This window comes from Grammomys surdaster, unplaced genomic scaffold, assembly GCF_004785775.1.
Source record: "Grammomys surdaster isolate TR1022 unplaced genomic scaffold, NIH_TR_1.0 126121, whole genome shotgun sequence".
Taxonomy (NCBI): Eukaryota; Metazoa; Chordata; class Mammalia; order Rodentia; family Muridae; genus Grammomys; species Grammomys surdaster.
This window is the reverse complement of record NW_021620929.1, coordinates 2765856-2784855: the sequence shown is the minus strand read 5'-3', so window position 1 is coordinate 2784855 and position 19000 is coordinate 2765856. Positions and strand designations below refer to the sequence as shown.

Sequence of the window (19000 nt, the reverse complement as noted above, 5' to 3'; positions counted from 1 at the left end):
TGAGGGACATCTTAGTTGTTTCCGGTTTCTGACTATTACAGATAAAGCTTCTATGGACATAGGTGAACATGTGTCCTTGTGGTATGGTGGACCATCTTTTGAGTATATACCCAGAAGTGATATAGCTGGGTCTTCAAGTAGAACTATTCCCAATTTTCTGAGGAACAAGGTGGGATGTTTAAACAGAACTGCTGATCTGATCTGTGAAATAGGACTGTCAGGCCTCTTAGTTTCATGAAAGAATGGCAAGAACTGGCTGCTATCCTTGTGCCAGTACTGTGTAGGGAAAATGTTCTCTCAATACCTGCCCCCCGCACCCCCCCCACCGCCTTTTTGAGACAGGGATTCTCTGTGTAGATATTGCTCTCCTAGAACTTGATCTGTAGACCAGGCTAGCCTTGAACTCACAGAGATCCACCTGACTCCCAAGTGCTTGGATTAAAGGCGTGTACCACTAGCGCCCAGCTAGCTGAGAGAATGTTTTCTGGCATTGTCTCTCTGACTTGATAAAATTCACTCTTTCATTCCTTTAAGAAGTTAGTTACTCAAATTTAAGTAGCAAGACAAGTGGTTAATTATTTTCTTATCTTCCAATCCTTAAATATTTGGATTGCAGGCTTGGACACCAACCCTGACTTATGTAGCACTGGGAATCAAACCAAAGGCTTCATGCTTAGGACACAAGCACTCTACCAAACTGAGCACATGTATGAGCACATAGCACAGCCCGCATTTGTACCCTTTTCTAATATAGGGTTTCACCACATAGTGCCAGGCAGCCTCAGACTCTCGGTTCCTCTACACTGCTTTCTGACTGCTGGCATTACAGATGTGAGCTACCACATTCCACCTCCACCGCCCTGTTTTTCATTCACTAAATTCAGTTCTAGTTGAAGATAACAATATCTAGTTTTAGGGAGACCTATAATGATTAAGTACTCATGTGTAAAACCAGCCTTGCATTTGAGACATAAGTAAAATTTGTAATGTTTCCTATAGTAGAACTTGAAATGTTCTCCATCCCTAACCTGCACAGAGTGGATTTAGTGGGGACTCTTGTATTCCCTGGGGGGTGGTGCTAGTAGAAGAAGAGCAGTGGCAGCTGGAGCTCCCAGCACTGAGGAGGCTCCTCGCCTGTGCCTGTGGTAGGGTCCCCTCCTAGATCCTGTGCCCCATGGTGCCCCACCTCTGGAAGTTCATATGGCCTGCTTCTCTTTCCACAGGTTTACACAGAACCTCTCCGTCTTCAGAAGGGATGTGGCAGAGGCCCTGCGTAGCGATGGCCACACTGAACTATGCAGCCCGGACATGATGAGCTGACCCAGCTCCTGAGCATGGGCTGTGCAGCCTTTGTCAGGAGACTCTGGAAGGTCTGCCTTCCAGGCTACAATGCTGGCCAGCCCAGAAGAGTGGATTTTTCAGAACAAGCAGCTAAAGCCCTACATTTTTATAAGTCTGAGCTAATTATAAAAATTTATAATAGTACACATACAGTGTAAATTCAGTATTCAAAGCAGCTCATGTTTCCAGTCATTCTGGGCTCCCAGAGTGCTGAAAGGTCTAGAAACTGTACTTAACCAAAGAACACAGTAACCCAGGCTCGTGTCCATGACCAAGGTGTGTGACCAAGGTGGGGTATTTGGTGATTATGCCGCCCTCACCTCAGTTTGGGTCCTGGATCGAGACAAATGCCATCTGAACCTGTTGATTTTAGTTTTTACATGTGGAGAATGCTACATTAGGGACTCGGGCTGTGGGCATTGACATGGAACCTGGGAGGGAGCACCATAAAACCTCCCCCAGAACTGCACACAGGCCTTTCTGCCTCAGCACTATCTGATAAAGTTCAGAGACAGTAACACAATTAGATGACTTACAAACAATGTTTGCTTTCTACTGGCATAAATCTGAAGTGGTTCAGTCTAGAAGAATTAGCTCTGCAATTGCTCCCTGCAGAGAAATGGACTCTGGAAGCCTGGTTAGAAGTTCTAGGTGCACAAGCTCCATTTAACTTGAAGAAAAGCTAAAGGTGGCAAGTTGTGTTTAGAAGCAGCTCTGCCCTCTTGGACCACCCAGAAGAGTCAGCTGCTGCCTTCCACACATTTAGCTACTGTTGGATGACTTCATCCAAACATAGGAAATGAAGGCCTTTACAGTTTGTGACCCATCAAACCTAAGCTATTAATTTGGAATTGCCACTGTCAAGTGGGTTTCCTATCTCACTGCGCTGACTTTCTCGTTCAGGCTTACAATAAACACTGCAGCCATAATGTCTGATCAGACATGAAAGGTTGGCCTCCCTCGCTGTTCCAGGGGAAAATCCACAGGCTCTTGTAATCTCATTTCTCAGACTAGTGTTTCTTCAAACCTTTCTTGATAGTTGAGTTTTGCAACAGGCTTGTCATATGAAAGCAGGTCACGTGAGTTCATCTCCAAGTGTTTGTCTTCCGTGTGCAGCAGGAGTCGGGAGGTGGGTCGGTGGTCTGCATGAGACTGCCTGTATGGTTAGCAGGCAGGTAAGCCTGAACCTCACTCCTCCCATTCCAGTAGGAAATAGAATTCTCCTGTAGGAGACAAATCCTGGACTTTGACACATCAGCTTTCAAAAGAGCTTGACAAGAATTTCTCTTTGGTTTTTGTTTAGTTTTTAATTTGTTTAGTTTTGGTTGTCTGAGCCTCCCTGTGTAGCCCAGGCTGGCCTGGAACTCACTGTGATATTTCCCCAGCCTCCTCAGTGAAGGTTGACAGGCATCGGCCACAATGCCTGGCTTCTGCAATTAGGGGCAGGGTGTTTAGCTGCCCTCATTCCACAGAGCTGCATGTGCTTCTCCCACCCAGCACTGTTTCTCGGATACCTAGAGCCTAACACACTATATCGTTTGCATTAAAAGGTTCACAAGAAAATGCTGTGTGCTCCCTTCTCTTTGCCATGTAACCAGAGATCACTAGGAGCTTCAGAGCAGGTGGAGAGTCCCCTTCAGACTTGGCCTTGGAAAGCATTTTGAGAAGCAGGGTCAGCCAGTCTCTTCATGCTTCGGTGTGGGCTTGAATGCTTGACTTACAGAGCATTTTGTAGGGACCAACTTAGAAAAAGTGACAGTCAGGAAGCATGTAGCCCCTACTCTTACCCACACTGCCTCCCTCACACTGCCACATCAGGAGGTAAAGGCCAAAGATGGCTTATAGCTTCACCCAGATCTGTCTCAAGGGAACTCCTGGCTGCTTCTTTGTATAGACAGCCAGGTCTATACAGAGAAACCCTGTCTCAAAAAAACAAAAACAAAAAGAAAACACTAGTCCTGTCCCACACACACTGGGAAGGATCCCACGATGACAGACTGAATACAGGAATATTGGAAACAGTATCCTTCAAAGCTGTCTGCCACAGCCTACTTGGCCTTTGCTACGTAGGTTTCTTCCTTAAACTATTAGATTTTCTGTCTTGATTTTTCTAGGAAGTCCCACTGTGATCCCCCTCCTCAGAGAGGAAACGGAAGTGGGGAAGTCAAGTGTTCAAGGATCACCTTCACAGTACCACAGGCTTAAACCCAGTTTGGGACTGCCAAACCCACCAAACTGTTAAAGACACTTGGGGACAAAGACCTGCAGATTTAATACAAGAGTGACCTCTGGAGACATTCTATCCCAGTATTGTAGCATGTTAGGATACCCAGCAAGCCAGAGGGAACAAGGAACCAGCTAGTGCCACTATTATGTGATCATATAGCAGGAGTATCTGTCTGCCTTGGTTCAGCAATAAGGAAAAAATAGTGCTGCCAGTTCCACCGGGCTCGCCACTTAGTAAAAGGCATCAGTGGAGTAGGGGTTTGGATGCATTTGCACACCTCACTCTTCTAGAGAGATTCTAGTGTACAAACATGCATACAGTATGGGCTTTATGTCAAGCCAGCTACAGAGCCAATGCTCAAACAAGAAGTGGCTTGTGGGTATTCTGTCTGAGATGTGTCTCAGTTTTTGATGTTGTCCTATCAACATGTAAAGCAGGACACCAAGGATCACATGTTCCCTGCACTGTGTGTCATCTGAACACCCCAGAAAAACCCTCTTGGTTCTTGAGTCCCTTCCACTGGCAAGGCAGCCTACACATACCTTGGGATTGTGGCCATGGGGCGCTCTTCCAAAAGGCAAAGCTGGGCTGGCTTATAGCTGATAACTTAGATGAGTGGCCAGATTATTTTAGTGGATTGAAGAGCAAATGACCTGTCATACTACCCTATCCAGATGTAGCCAGCCTGGCAGTTTGGAGGGAGGTGCATTTGAGGACCATGAATGGGGAAAAGAGGCCCTGGAACGAGAGTCAGGACTTGGGGTGTGGCTCTGATGAAGCATATGCAGGGCCCTGTGTTTCTTGCTAGCACCACAGTTAACAGGAACAGTAAATCAGAAACCATTGCAAGAGAACTGGATCCACTATAATGCACTGAATTCACCTGCTAGGCCTTGCTTCTCAGCTAGAATATCAAGTATTGTTTTCCTTGTCTTAGAGATGAGAAAACAGAACAGTAGACTAAGAGAAAAGGCTGCATAGCCAGACCCTCCCACACTTAGACCATGAGTAGAAATAAGAGGTGGTGGGGAGTGCCCTTTGTGGTCCACACAGTCCAGGCACATCCTCGTTCTAGCCCTCCTCAGCACCACGCTGTGGGTCAAGGAACTCTCTTCTGTAAGGCAATCACCCTTGAAGCCTCTGGTCTTCAGGCAGAACCCATTGTCTGGAGCCATTTTCTCCCTACAGCTGGCTGCCTGAGCCAGGAATCAAAGTTAGTTTCCTAACTACATACCTACTTTGTTTTTCTGCTTAATCACAAACTGGGTCTGCTATAGGGGTTACTGATGAGGTAGACGGGACTGACCCTTTAGGCTCCTCAACTCATGGGACTAAATACTTGGGGAGAAAAGCCAGTCTGCCCAGACACTTTGAGCCCTGTCTGTGAGCTCTGCCATTGATTCATCCTCCTGCTGTACTTCATAAAATCGTTCTTGAGACTTTTTAATGTTTTATTGAGGTGCAAGTTTACGAGGAAGCGAGCCTTTCCAACTACAGCAAGAGTAACCTGCCTCCTTGGCATATTAAAAAATAATGTTAGTGTCGGGTTTTACGTCCCACAGTTTGGATTGCTGATAAGAGCGCTTCCCTTGACAAGATTCTTTTTGAGGTTTACAGAAAGCGTAATAAAATATGTAAGTTACATCTCCACAAACAAAAGCTATAACATAAGTTATTTATAAGCGTGAGATAGAAACAGTATCACGATAAATAAGCCATAAAGGGTGCCTGCAACATCCATCTTAATGTAATTTGCCCAACAAAAGGGTTGAAACGAAGTCAAATTCAGCAGAGAAAATTTGTCAGGAAGAGGGAGGAAAGCTGTACAACACAAGATGGGGAAACCACGGATGAGTGAGGGACAGACAGGTGACATGCGGCTTAAGGTCTCTAACAAGTCTGCAGCATGTGCCTGCCCACGGACTACCCTACCCCTCCCAGGCAACACAGCCTGGTATCTGCAGAGTCCTGTCTCCAACAACCCTGAGCAGCTGCCAGCCCATCCCACCCCCAGGGGATGGCCTAGACCCCTTCCCTCCTACCCTGTAGCCTCTTGCTACTCTCAGCTCCCAGGATAAGCCCTCTCAAGGCCATGGTCTGAAACTGACCAAGCCCAAGAACCCTAAGAGCCCTTCACCTACCCCAGTGATTCTCAACCTGTGAGTCGTGACCCTTTGGCAAACGTTTATCTCCAAAAACATTTACATTACAATTCATAGCAATAGCAACATTACAGTTATGAAGTAGCAGCGAAGATAATTGGGGGGATGGGGGCAGCACACCATGAAGGACTGTATTAGAGGGTTGTAGCATCAGGAAAGTTGAAAGCCAATGGCTTCTTTGTTTACCCACCAATGAGCCAATGAATGAGGCCAAGTCTCTGCCCTCACAGAGCTGGCTGGCGGGCTGCATCCGCAAGTCAAATGCAGCAAAGTCCAGCAAGGACCAGAAGAAACTGGGATAGGGAAGGACCAGGGCCAGGCATGCTTTGAAGGGTAGGGAGAGAGGTGAGAGCTGGCCTGGATCTTAGAGGATGCAGAAGTCCCAGCCATGGGATGAGTGGAAAGAAAAGCCTGACCGGGGTCCCCAAATTTCTGAACCCAAACTCTCATCCTTTTTCCTTTATCCCCTCATCTGCCCTGAATAGGTGCCATGGTCTCATGCCACAAACTTAATGTGCTGACCCCAAACACAGACTCAGGCACCCTAAAGAAGCTCCCAGGCCAGAAGGAGAGGCAGGCTGCAGTCCACCATAAGAGCTCTTGCCTCTTGGGTGAGGTACAGGAAAGGTGGGCCTCACGGACCACATAGGAGACAGCCCAATTCTAGACATCTCAGCCCAGTGGTTATGTGTTGAATGAGCTCCTCACTTCCCTAAGCCAGTTGGCCTTGAAACTTCAACCCCTGTGGTGAGGTCTCACATACACTCAGAGCCTTTTCCTTCTTTCAGCTGCCAGCCTTAAGCCTTTTTAGATCCCCCAGGAACTTTCTTCCCAAAGCCCTTCCCACTGTGGGAAGCTGTAATAAGGACTCAGATTTCAGTGTGCCTACTATCAGATAAAGAAACTAAGTCCCTTAGTCCTCTGAGATGGATTAAGTAGAGAACGTCTGGATAGCTAGGAAATTTGAGTATGAGCACAGTAGATATTTTTTAAATAAAATGAGGCAGGTGTAATTTTCCATCCTGAAAGCTAGAAGGACCCTAGGTCTCCTACATCCCCCGTAGGATGTGTAGTGGGCAAAACAGCAACTTGTAACATGGGGTATGTGCAAAAGCATGTGCTTATGCCTTTTATGGAGGTAGACCAGGATATTCCCCTTAATCTTTCAAATGGGATAAATTGCCCAAATACACTTAGGAGCCTTGATTCAATCCCTACACCATTTTAAAAACAGGAATATTGAATCCCAAATCACATAGGAAGCCAATGTCCGACAATCTGAACTGCCTGCATCCAGACTCCTCCTGGACCTCTTGGAGATTCCAGCAGCCTGCCACTCATCCCAGAAGCCCCACCTCTCCTATAGGACTCCCAGCAAGACTACCCTTTCTCCTAGCTTCATTTCTGGGGGACCAGGAAAAGATTCCTGCAGCTTGGAAGTCTCTAGATCCCCAAGAGTCCTGACCCCAGTTCCCTAGCTCTTAGAATCTGCTTTTTTCTAACCATCCTCTTCCGTGGTGTGGCCTCTCTCTCACCTTGATGTTGAATTAATAGCAGATACAAAAGAGGCATTTCACAGTTTCCGGAACGCCTAAGACTTATCAAAACATTCAGCAAAACCAGGCTCGAAGGAGACATTCCTGCCTCGAGTACAACTACTTAAGGAAGAAACAAAGGAATTTTGAGAAAATTAAAACTTTCACCACAACAACAAAAAGAAACAAATTTATAAAAAGTAAAAGCAAAACAAACTATTCATGGAAAAAATGGCTCAAAGCAATGACAACAAAACAGACAAGGGGCAGGCATGTAGCTCACTCAGTTGATAGTGAGTGCCATCCTGGCCATCCATAAAGCCCCGGGTTCAATAACCAGCCCCCCATAAGCTGGGCATCGCGGTGCATGCCTGTAACCTCAGTGTTCAAGAGGCAGAAGTTCAAGGTCTTTTTCAGCTACCTTGCCAATTTGAGGCCAGCATGGACTACAGGAGACCCTGTATCAAAAATAAATAAAAAACAAAAAACCAAAAGCAAAAGTAGGATAAGGAGCCTGGCAATAGTGGCACATTCCCATAATCCTAGCCCTTGAGAAACTGAGGAGGAATGAGCAGCTGAGGGCTGGCCTGGGCTCACAATAAAAGAGGATAATAAAATGAAGCCTACTTTCCCCTCAGTTCTAGAGCTTGAGCCCAAGGCCTCCCCCTTGTTAAGCAAGGGCTGTAAACTGAACTAGATCCCATCAAGGGCAGTTTTCAAGACCAATAAAAGATACTTTGGCAAGCATTCTCTACAAGCACAAATATGTAAGAGAGGGTGAGAAGCGAGGTCAGTACCAACAACCAATCCACACGTGTTTATTTCCCAGTACATCTGAACACTGAGGCACAGACAGGAGTCTAGCCACTGGTTTCCAAACTCGAGAAGCACCAGACTCATTAGGTGGCTTGTTAGTAGGCTGCTCAACCCTACCCAGAACCCCCAACATAGAGGGACTCCCCCCAGCCCCCCCCATCCAAGAATGCCAAGAAATGGCATTAGAAAAACAATAAGTGCCAAGTGCTGTTGACATTGCTGGTCCAAGGACACCTAATCCACTGACCTAGATCCCGGACTCTCCCTACACCCCCAGCTCCCGATTTACTTCCCCCCCCCCCCACCCCGCCTAAATACCCTCCTTTGTCCAAGGAAGAATGCACTTGGAGCTCCTGAGTGGTGAAGCAGAGAAAGTCCTCACTGGTGCTGGGCCCCAGACTAGTGCTTCCCACTGGATCAGCTCCAGACTGTTTCTCTGTTACACTGTTTCTCTTCTACACAAAGAAACTGAGGCACAAGGACGCTCAAGGCTTCTGAGTCTGAATAAACTGAGCTGTTCCTACACACGCCTTGAAAGCACTACTGGCCCTGCCCCCACCCCCACCCCCATGTCCTGGTCATCTCATACCATGGACCTTTGTGCTACAGCCTGTTGGACATTTTACCAGCTCCCAGAAGTGACCAGGCCTGGAACCCGAGGCTCTGGGCAGGCAGGAAAGTAAATGTAGCAAAGCACCCTCAAGTCTGACCATCACGCCCCTCAGGGAAAGCCCTGTCCTCACTGGGTGAGTGGGTACCTAGTGCCCATCCCTGCCACACAGAGTTCTCAAGGACGAGAGAGTTGCCTCTGTCCTTAAAGGTGCTATTATATAACCCAGAGGGTGGATTGGAGTGGAATTTCTTATGGGCGCTTCCGAAGCTCCTCTTATTTTGCTCCCGTGGCCACTCTGGGGGTGGCTGGAACCCTCTCCGTTTTACAAATAAAGCAAAGGAGGCCGGATGGGGGCAAAGGGAGTCAAAAGCCGAGCTCCAGCAGCAGCACCTACATGGGAAGAGAGAGGCCCCCGACCCCCAACCCAGAGCCAGCACAAGCCAGCAAGCCGCCCAATGTCACACAGCTGGCAGGTGACCTAACTGCCCACTAGAGCCTGGAGGAGCTACAAAGCCTAAGTCATCTGGATTGTTGAGAGCAAGGAGACTAAGGAATCAAACGCTTGCCGCCTCCTTCCTGTGCTCTGACCCAGTCGGTGAAGAAATACACCTGTCCAAGATACCTCTGCAAATAAAAAACTACCAACAAAATGAATACGTACCATAACACACTGCACCATCTATCACACTGGGCGTGGGGGTGGGAAGGGAACCGAGCGATGCGCTATACCTACTAAGTGCAGGGCTCTACGCTCTCAATGTCTCTTTCTCAGTGCACGAATACACAGTGCATGCTTTACCCCATTTTACAAATGAAAACCCAAAGTCCAAAATGATGGAGTGTCTCGCTCAAACTTACTCAGCTATAAAGTGGCCCGCCCAAATCTACACACAACTTCTGACCAACAACACAGACATCGCTTGGGGCTTTCATATTCAGGGAGCCAGAGGAAGAGGCCCTGCCGGGAGTGTAGGGCTCAGAATCTATAGCCAACGACTTTACAATCCGCCGCTAGGAAATGACTCTGGGTCTCACCCAGGCCGAGAGAAAGGTGACCGCTACCCATGTGGTGCTGGCCACGGTGCTACCAGTCTGATGTGGACAGTCCCGGAGGAGACCGCAGATCCTAGGGTGGTCAGCGCCTGGACTGAACTGCTGCCGGTAGGAGCTCGCTGCTCAGATTTCCAAAGGAAATTTCTCCATCTGCTCTAGATGGGAACCGCCCCCTCCTGTGCCACTAGCGACTGAGGTCCCCAAACCTGCTGAACCTCAGAGGGGTCCCCAAACCAGCGACCACAGTCCCATCTATCCGGCAACGAATTTCAAGGGGCCGGATCCCAGCTCCCCACAAGTTGACCTCGGGTCTCTAGTCCAGCCGGGCCCGGACGCGTGGGCACCTGCAAGTCACCGCTCAGTCCTCCTGGCTGGGGCCAGGGAGCATCTCCAAAGTGGCCGCGACGCCTCGTTGGAAGTCGGGGCAGGGGCAAATTCTCCCCACGCGGGTCGGTGTCCTAGGTCGGGTGGAGAACGCTCCAGTGTTCCCCTTGCTCCACGCGTGGACAGCGCCAAGCTTGCACCCCACGATGCTACGCTTTCGTTGCTCCGGCGGAGGACGAGCGGCCGATAGGCTTCCGCAGATTTCGTAGGACCGTTCTTGGGTTGCATCTGTGCTGTAACTGAAGATTCATTTTGTTTGGGGGTTGCGCAGATGAAAATATTTAGAAGACAACGAAAACCCCCGCGGCAAAAGGCCATTTCCCCAGCAGCGCCTACCGGCGGGTGCGGCGGCGGGAAGCGGCCGGGCCCGGAGCGGGGAGCGTCTGCTAATTGCAGCTTCGTTAGATTTCGGGTTTGAGAAGCTGCGGTTCGGGCGCTAATATCCGCCGCCCATTATCCCGGCTAATAAATTTGACCTATTGTTCGTTTGTTAAAATGATGTCACCTTGGAACAGTCCCTAAGCTCCTATTTCCATGAATTAGGCCTTTATTGAAAGCCGAGAGCCAATGAGAGAAGAGAGGCTTGTTGATCGCAGCCAATGGCTGCGGCGGGAGAGGAATTAGCAGCGGAAACTCCAGGTTCGGTTCAAGAAAGATGACACAGAGCCTGTCGGGCCCGCGCACTCTTGGCAAAGTTTCAGTGCGACTGGAGGCGCCGGGCGCTCCATGGCCGCGCCGTAACGGGGACCCAACCGCCTCCCCGCCCAGCCCAGCCCAGCCCTTCCGCCCGCCCAGGATGGAGGCGCCCGCCAGCGCGCAGACCCCACACCCGCACGAGCCCATCAGCTTCGGCATCGACCAAATCCTCAACAGCCCGGACCAGGACAGCGCGCCCGCCCCGCGGGGCCCCGACGGCGCCAGCTACCTGGGAGGGCCCCCCGGGAGCCGTCCGGGCGCCGCGTACCCGTCTCTGCCCGCCTCCTTTGCGGGCCTCGGCGCGCCCTTCGAGGACGCGGGATCTTACAGTGTCAACCTAAGCCTGGCCCCCGCCGGCGTGATCCGGGTGCCAGCGCACAGGCCGCTCCCTGGGGCTGTGCCGCCGCCTCTGCCTAGCGCGCTGCCCGCCATGCCCTCCGTGCCCACGGTTTCCAGCCTGGGCGGCCTCAATTTCCCCTGGATGGAGAGCAGTCGCCGCTTTGTAAAGGACCGTTTCACAGGTGAGCAGAGAGGGCCACCAGGAGCCAGGCCTCGGCTCTCCGGAGGGCCAGGGACGCCGCGCCCTGTGCACCCCAGTCCCAGGATCGATTCCAGAGGCCCAGGCACGGCGGAGGCCTAGGCGCCCAGGGCTCGGGGAGGCAATGGGGGGGGGGGAGGGGGACGTAAATCGGAGAGTTACGGGTCTGGGGGGAAAAAAGAAACCAGCGCCCCGGGGAAGGAGGGTTGTCCCTGCCTGGCTTGGCGCTGCCGGGGGGACTCGTGGGACGAGCGAAATAGCGGAGCCCTGTGTCCCACGGGGCTCCACGTGCGGCCCGAATAGTGGTGGGATTGGGCTTCAAGGGGCCTCCTGTGTCTCTGCAGCGGCGGCCGCACTCACGCCCTTCACCGTGACCCGGCGCATTGGCCACCCCTACCAGAACCGGACGCCGCCCAAGCGTAAGAAGCCGCGCACGTCCTTTTCCCGGGTGCAGATCTGTGAGCTGGAAAAGCGCTTCCATCGCCAAAAGTACCTGGCCTCGGCCGAGAGGGCGGCGCTCGCAAAGTCCCTCAAAATGACGGACGCGCAGGTCAAGACCTGGTTCCAAAATCGGAGGACCAAGTGGCGGTGAGAGCGGCCCGGCCCGGCCCACCACGCACCTGCCCTTCACCTGCCCCGCCCTGCGCTGCTGCCCAGCATCATGCCCTCTCCTGTGCTAGCCCCTGCCCGCGCCCCCTGGACCATGCATCGCCCCTGTTTTCCAGATTTGTTGTCCTTCCTTCCCACCGACCTGTATCCCTCTCGCCATCTCTCCCACGCCTCGGCGTCTCCATTTTCAGGCCCATCTCGCCAGTGTTTTGTTTCGCCTCCTTTGCTCGTTAGAGTTCCTCCCACCTGCCCCCACCACACACACACACCCGGGCCCCCCACGCTCTCCTCCCTCTCCCGTTCCAGCCCACCCACTCGGATTTCGCACTGATGGCCAGGGCTGTTTTAGGGTCCTCTTTCCAACTCTGTTTTGTTTTGTTTAAAATATATATATATATTATCTTTGCTTCCATCCAACCCGTAAACGACGAAGCTCTACGTTCTAGAAAGCGCTTCGAGACAGTGCCTGGTAGAATTCTTAACAGACTGACCCCGTCCGGTGTCGCCCAGCTGGTGGTGCACAGCCCGGCAGTCCACCCGTGGGCCCAAGTGACCCCATTGGCCGCAGGGCCGAGTCAGTTATACATTGCCCTGCCGCTCTTATCCCGCAGAGGGTAACAAAACACACACACAAAAACCAAGATTTATTGTTGGCGAGGCCACAAAATCCGAGTGTGCAGGTGGACGGGCGGGCAGAGTGCCTTCCCAGCGCCCCCGGGGTGCACAAACAAAACCCAGCGGTCCCACCAGCCCTCCCGCCCCGCGGACCTCGGGGCAAGTGTGTGTGGGCGGCAGGCGGCTCCGCGCCTCGAGGGGCCGGGAAGCCCTGTTCCCGGGAGGGCTGGGGCCCGCTGGTGGCCTAGCAAAGCCCAGTGCGTGACGGTGCTGTCCCTCTCCCTCCCCGGGTGCAGGCGGCAGACGGCGGAGGAGCGGGAGGCGGAGCGGCAGCAGGCGAGCCGGCTCATGCTGCAGCTGCAACACGACGCCTTCCAGAAGAGCCTCAACGACTCCATCCAGCCCGACCCGCTCTGTCTGCACAACTCGTCGCTCTTTGCTCTGCAGAATCTGCAGCCCTGGGAGGAGGACAGTTCCAAGGTCCCCGCTGTCACCTCTCTGGTGTGAGCCACCGGCGTGCACCGTAGCTACGGATCGCCGCCCCCACCAGGCGGGGCGCCCGGGTCCCCCAGCCGGGCTGGGGAGGGAAGCTGGGCCGAGAGGGGTAGGGCGGCCCGACTCCCGTGGGTCTTGGGGCGCGCCGCACAGCGCCGGCCGCGGAGAGGGGCTGGGCCCAGGTCCTCGCGGCTGCACAATCCGAGCCCCCCGCCCCGCGCCCCGTCCCGCCCCAGGCCCGGGCCTGACAAAGAAGCGCCTTACGTTACTCCGCCCCGCGCCCGCACCCCCGGGCTGGGCGCCTGTATTATACTTTGTACTTTTGCCCAAACGTGTAAATAATAAAAGTTTTGGCTTTTTTTCTTTAGAAACCGGCCACCTGCTTCCCCTGCGGGGCCGCTGGAGGAGGGGCAGCCGACCCGGTGACGGGGGGAAGCGTCCGGGGCCGGGGGCACCCTGCGTTTAGGCTGGGTGCACGCCTCTCCTTTTCCGTTCCTTTTATTTAAGTCGTTTTATTTAATAAAAAGTTAGCTATTTCACTTAATGCCGCTTTTATTTCGTTTTCTTTCCTCGACGCTCGGCGACCCCGGCCCTTGCGCCCCACCCCTTTGGCTATCGCTACGGAGCGGCGGTGTGCGCGGGCGCGTCCAGGTCTGCGAGCTGCACTGGTTTCGCCCCGAACCCCGGCCCCCGGCCCCGCGGAGGATGTGCGGTGCAGGTCAGTTCCAGCCGGCCGGCAGAAACCGGTTGCCGGCGGGATAAGGAGTGGACTGCAGCCGCGCGCTGCTTGGAAGGGAATGTTCTGATCTGAGCGGGTTCTGAGTCGGTCCCAGATCAAAGTCACCTAGTAGGTGGGTGACCGAGTAGAGATGAACGTTTTGCAGCCGGAGAGGAAATGCTGGACCTTCTCACACCCAGCTTTTGACTCTTTCCAGAGGCCCGGTGCAACTGATGGACCCAGCTCTGAGGGGTCTTGGGCGCCCTGCGGGCTAGGACATAGTCCGGGCATTCAAATGTCTGGGGTTTACGCAAGCTCCTAGGTTGAGCATGACGTCATAGAGATCTTTGCATCACTTGACAGGAGGGGCCGAGAGTGCCCAATTCCAGAACCCTAAGTCTGAGTGTGGTAGCCGGCGTGGCGTAGCGTTGTCCTCCTCTCGGATTTCCTGAACTTTGGAAGTTTCTAGATTGCGAGATCGAGATGGAGCAAAGGGCCCCTTCCAACCACAACAAACATGCACCCTTGTCCCTTGGTTCCAATCCCCTTTCTCATTCTTGTGATCTTTTTAAAACATTTTTTCTATCTTCTGAGCTCTCTATTCTATCTCTACCATATTTATTGCCCGCTCGCTCTGTTTGTTCCTCGTGCTCCGCGGACGCTGTTTGGTGTGCGCTGTTGTGGTTTCTTTCCTTTACGGTTTTGTGCCTTTCTCTTTACAATTTGTTGCCTGTTGCCTTTAATTTCTCTGAGCCCAGTTTCTTTTTCGCGGCCACTCTTCCTCCCGATTCTACTTTGTTCCCTTTTCACCATTCTCTCTTGTCCGTTTGTGTTGGTGGTGGCTTTTTGTTTGTTTGTTCCTCTCCTCCCTTCTCAGAATCTCTTCGCCTCCATTTTCAGTCTTTCTCCTTTTTTTTCCTTTTTTTATTCCTCCCTTCCTTTCTCCTCCAGACTCCACTCCCCATAGTTCCCAGAAGCTAAACATTTGGGGGGGAGGGCGCTGTCCTACCCCTACCTCAGCAGCCCCACCCATCCCAAATGTCTCTTTCCGAGCCAAGCACCACCCTTCGGGCTGTGGCACTTGGAAGTCTTCGTTAGAAGCGGGCTGAGAAGCTGACAGCCCTTACATGGCTGGAGGTGGTAGGGCTCGGCAAAGAAACTCTGCTATTCCCCACTTCTGCCCTCGCTTGCACTCCTAAGCCCTTCTAACCCCGAAATCTGCACCTCTGGGAATTTAACAGACAGCGTAGGAACTAGTGTGACTCAGTCTTCAGGTCTCTTCCCAGGACGTTTTCTTAAAAGGCTTTTATTCACTCTGCTGAAAAGCCTGGAGAGTGTAGTCAGGCGGTGGGAAAGGTTGGCCCTTCCAGCAAGGAGAGGCTCTTCTTTAATCCGGCAAGCAGTTCATCCCTCAGGGCTGGCTACGCTTTCTGGCTCCTCCAGGATTTCCTCTATTGCGCCGTAACAAGGTCTACCATTTTTGTTTTTCTAAATTATTTGTATTGCTTTGACAGGGTCAACCTCGATTCTTGAGTCTCTGGGGGCACACACACGTTGTCTTTTTCTTCCTTGCAGGCTTTTTGTCTTGCACAAAGGGGGTCTGGTTAAAAAGCCCGAGGCAGGTCGTTGTCCAGCTGGAGTTAGGTTGGGGGACTGAGGTTCCCTCAGCCGGTGTCTTAGTTAGTTCCCAGCCTCTGAACCACTTGGCTAAACCAAACACTGCTGAACTAGATAGATGCCAGCAATCTGTTTGACTCAGAAGACTAAGCCGGAGTGTGGGTCCGAGCGTCCACCATCTCCCATCTCACCTAGAGCAGAGTGGACGCCCCCAGCAGGTGGGAGCGATTGCTGAGCCACGAGATTGGGTTGTGTCTTCCACTCACGATACACCAAGTCTCTAAACCTTCTTTTCTGCTGTCATTGGGTGGACTGAGAGGCAGAATTAGAAGCCAAGGGCATGTCACTGGAGGACACTACTTTCAGTCCTCGCACTGGAAGGGTTAGGGTCAGGGACACAACCAGGGTTAGCAAGCTTAGAGGCTGAGCTGAAGGAACGAGGCCTCTTAAACCTTTTCAATGGCCTTCAGTGTTGCACCCATTTTACAGATCTGAGGCTGCCTCACTGGCCAAACCACTGGGTAGCGCAGGATTTCGAAGCTGCACCTAGTGCCCACCTGGGAAAAGCTACAACCAAGGGTCAAAACCTTCAAGGACACAGCCAAGAGCTAGGTATGGGACTGAGGGACCTGAGGCCACCTGGTACATCAGAACTCTACAGAGGGAGCAAAGAAAACTCCAAGAGACAAGGCTGCTCGACTGAATTTGGTCGGATTAGGCTTTACTAAAACGTTCATTCCCTCGAGGTGTGGGTGTCCTCCCCATTTTGCCAATGGAAACATAGAGGCTCAGAGAAGTTCCGAGGTTAGTTCTGGCTGGTGCAGTCGGGATACCTGGACAGTCTCACCCAGCAGTGACAGCTCTGCTCGGGGCTTGGCATATGGACGCTGGGAAGGACACGGAACATAGTGACCTGAAGGATAGGAAGGCAGTCTGGGGCCTAGTGCTGCCACACTAACGCGAAATCCCCAGGTCTCAGGTGCGTCCGAAGTGCCTTCCCACTCGCGCTTGAGCGAAGGACAGGGTCTTAAGTTGAAAGGGCATCTAGTGTCTCCGGCCTCCCAACCGTGCTTGCCGGGCCATTTTCTCTATACGTGAGCAAGCTAGGAAGCCACCTTGTTGATAGATCCAGCGATCAGCCCAAACTGGGCAGCCTCTGTGTCAGGTGGGCCAATCGCAGGCCGGTCCCCGCTCCAAATGGTGACCGCACCCTGCTCAGGGATAGTTGGACTTGGCTCTTCAGTTTAGAAGTCACAACGTGTGACTCCAACCTCCTCATCCCACCGCAGAGACCTACAGATAGAGCAGGGCCAAAATTTTGCAGCCGCATCATTCAGAAGGTTCCTGAGAACCTATCTTCAAATCCTGATCTCTGTCTGGGCGCTACTAAAACCGAGGTCTGAGGGGAGCGTTTGGTGTATGCTCTCACATTCTGCAATAGTGAGGGTTTCCATGCGCCCCTGCTTTTCCAAGCAGAACTCTGTGACCAAGGTCTCAGGCCCGGTCTGTCTGGACTCAGTTTGACAGATTTCTGGTGTAATCCATCCCCTTTCCTTGAGAATCACCCTGGCAAGGGTGGCGAGGTTCTGCTGTCCCCTTCGTTGTAGGTGGCCCTGTGTGAGTGACTTCTACCCTCTGCGGCTTGTTTTCTGACTCGGTTAAAAATAGTCTGCAAAGACTTCGAGAAAAGCAAGAGCAACCATGGTTTACAGTACAGCCGTTTATAAATTTATCACAAAAATAAAGGCATTTAAAAAAACTTTTCGTACAAAAATCGAACTGAACCACAGTGTTACTTATAGGGGAAACAGGCGGACATGGAGCAGCGTCCTCCAATGCTGGCGGCACTGCCGGGGTGGACACCTCAAACCTGGGCAGGGACAGGCTTGTCAGTATCCTGGTATTGTCCTTTACGGAGCCCTCGGTGACTGGACCTGATCCTCACTTCAGATGAAACGAATGTTGTCCTGTCAGACAGGCTGCCGGGTAATGAGCGAATTATTAAACCCCTTTGGTACGCTCCCGGTTGATGCGGAGAGGAAGCAGAAAGGGAAAAGAAAATTATGTAGCTAAACAGAATCTTTGAGCACTTTCCCGCTTCCCGCCTTCCACCCTCATATCTGTAAACAGTCTTGCGTTCCAGTTCTGCCAATGGGGAGCTGACAGGCAGAGATGGCAAAGGACCTGAGAACCTTACTCACTCTGACCCCTTAACTGTCTGGACTCCGGAGCCCGTTTTGTGACTCTCAGCCCTACTACCACGCTGTGCTGCCTATGAAGTCTGAACCAAGCTGAACCAACCTATCCAACAGAAGTCGTAGATGGAAAAGCTCCTCACTAGACAGGTTTGTGCTGATCCAGACTCCCCTGATTTTGAGAAGCCAAATCCTCACGTGGAGTAAAGGTCTCAGGCTGGCTTTAAAAGCTGGCAGAGCAGCCAGGCACAGCCCCGGATGCTCATGGCCGCTCTCGAGCCCTGTTGATAGGTAGATTCCTTCAGAGGCTTGGAAACTCTTTGAGGGCCTTAGTGGACAGGGGTGCACTCTTTGACACCTTCGTCCCCCATTCAAGAAAAAGCTCCTCCTTGCTTCTGCCAACAAGGCCGCTGCGATGACGGGCTCCTAGGAAAGACTTTAAGAAGGAGGCCGCGTGGCTCCCTACGGGCTAGGTTCCCCGGGCAAGAAAAAGTGGTGCTGGCTTCAGACCCCTTGAGTGAATATGCTAAACAGCCGTGGGTTCGCATCTGCTGCTTGGGCACCACAGCTGGGGCACTTTTGTTCCTAGGACCGAGTGAAGCTAAGGAAGATGGGGGTGGGGAAAGCAAAAAGGAAACCCAACCCCGGGAGGACCTGTGAGCCCCCGGGCAGGGGTGGACTTTATTAAAGCCTCCAGTTTCAGTTCGTTTGGGGCGGGGGAGTAAAGGGGGGATTCAAGAGAGGATGGCATAACGCCAGTTCTCAGCTCTGAGAGCCCCTTCAGAATTGCAGCCACCTGTACCCTGGCATGGTGGATGCCCAGCAGTAGCTGCGTTGAGGGTGTCTGTGCCATCTGACTAGCCCTCAGATGACCTAGGAGATATATAACCCCCAATTTGCTGTATATAACCCCCATTTTCCAGATGAGAAAACTGAGGGTCTGAGGGGCACAACAGCATCCCAGAGCCCCGCTGGTGCCAGGACATTAATGGAAGCCAAATAACCCCATTTCACCAACTTTACGCTTGAGGGGCTTCAGACCTCCTTGTTATTAAAACCAAAGTCTTTGTGTGCCTGCCAAAGGGAATTCTGGCCGCCTTGAATATCATTATCTGTAAGCAGCCCAGGGATATAAACCAGAAAGTGCCGGGTCTGTTTGTAAACATTATCCTGGGCTATCGTTACTATGGCCTCCCTATCGCTCTCTCTAGCGCCTCTTAAAGGCTGATGGAGGTGCTGCTTCTTAAGGTTTGAGGGAGCTGAGGGACCGCCACTCCCTGGCCCACTCCTCCTACCCCAGCTAAAACCAGGCTCTGGCGGACCCCTGTAAGTTTGGGTGCCACAGGTGGAGGCCTCAGCGTAGATCCTTCTTTCTTCTGGGTCTAA

General features: G+C 52.3%; 2 protein-coding genes across 3 annotated transcripts in view; both read left to right on the top strand.

Moving 5' to 3' along the window:
* Ranbp17 (RAN binding protein 17) overlaps window positions 1–2904 on the top strand; it is a 286889-nt gene extending 283985 nt beyond the window's left edge. For both annotated transcript variants that reach the window (XM_028756444.1, XM_028756443.1), the window contains one exon: window positions 1224–2904. In XM_028756444.1, the coding sequence (XP_028612277.1) occupies window positions 1224–1320 (97 nt within the window). In that variant the 3' untranslated portion in view covers window positions 1321–2904. The remainder of the gene's footprint in view (window positions 1–1223) is intronic.
* A 7900-nt stretch (window positions 2905–10804) lies between these two features.
* On the top strand, window positions 10805–13628 carry Tlx3 (T cell leukemia homeobox 3). The gene is made up of 3 exons (XM_028756532.1): window positions 10805–11348; window positions 11710–11953; window positions 12886–13628. Exons 1-3 carry the CDS (start codon window positions 10928–10930, stop codon window positions 13094–13096), a joined length of 876 nt encoding a protein of 291 aa, XP_028612365.1. The 5' UTR covers window positions 10805–10927; the 3' UTR covers window positions 13097–13628.
* Window positions 13629–19000: the final 5372 nt, after the last annotated feature.

Bases quoted from the DNA above. Each gene is read 5' to 3' on its own strand.
- Tlx3 (XM_028756532.1), top strand. From the start codon at position 10,928: ATGGAGGCGCCCGCCAGCGCGCAGACCCCACACCCGCACGAGCCCATC. The intron at 11,349-11,709 runs GTGAGCAGAGAG...GTGTCTCTGCAG, and splicing joins TGTAAAGGACCGTTTCACAG to CGGCGGCCGCACTCACGCCC. The intron at 11,954-12,885 runs GTGAGAGCGGCC...CCCCGGGTGCAG, and splicing joins AATCGGAGGACCAAGTGGCG to GCGGCAGACGGCGGAGGAGC.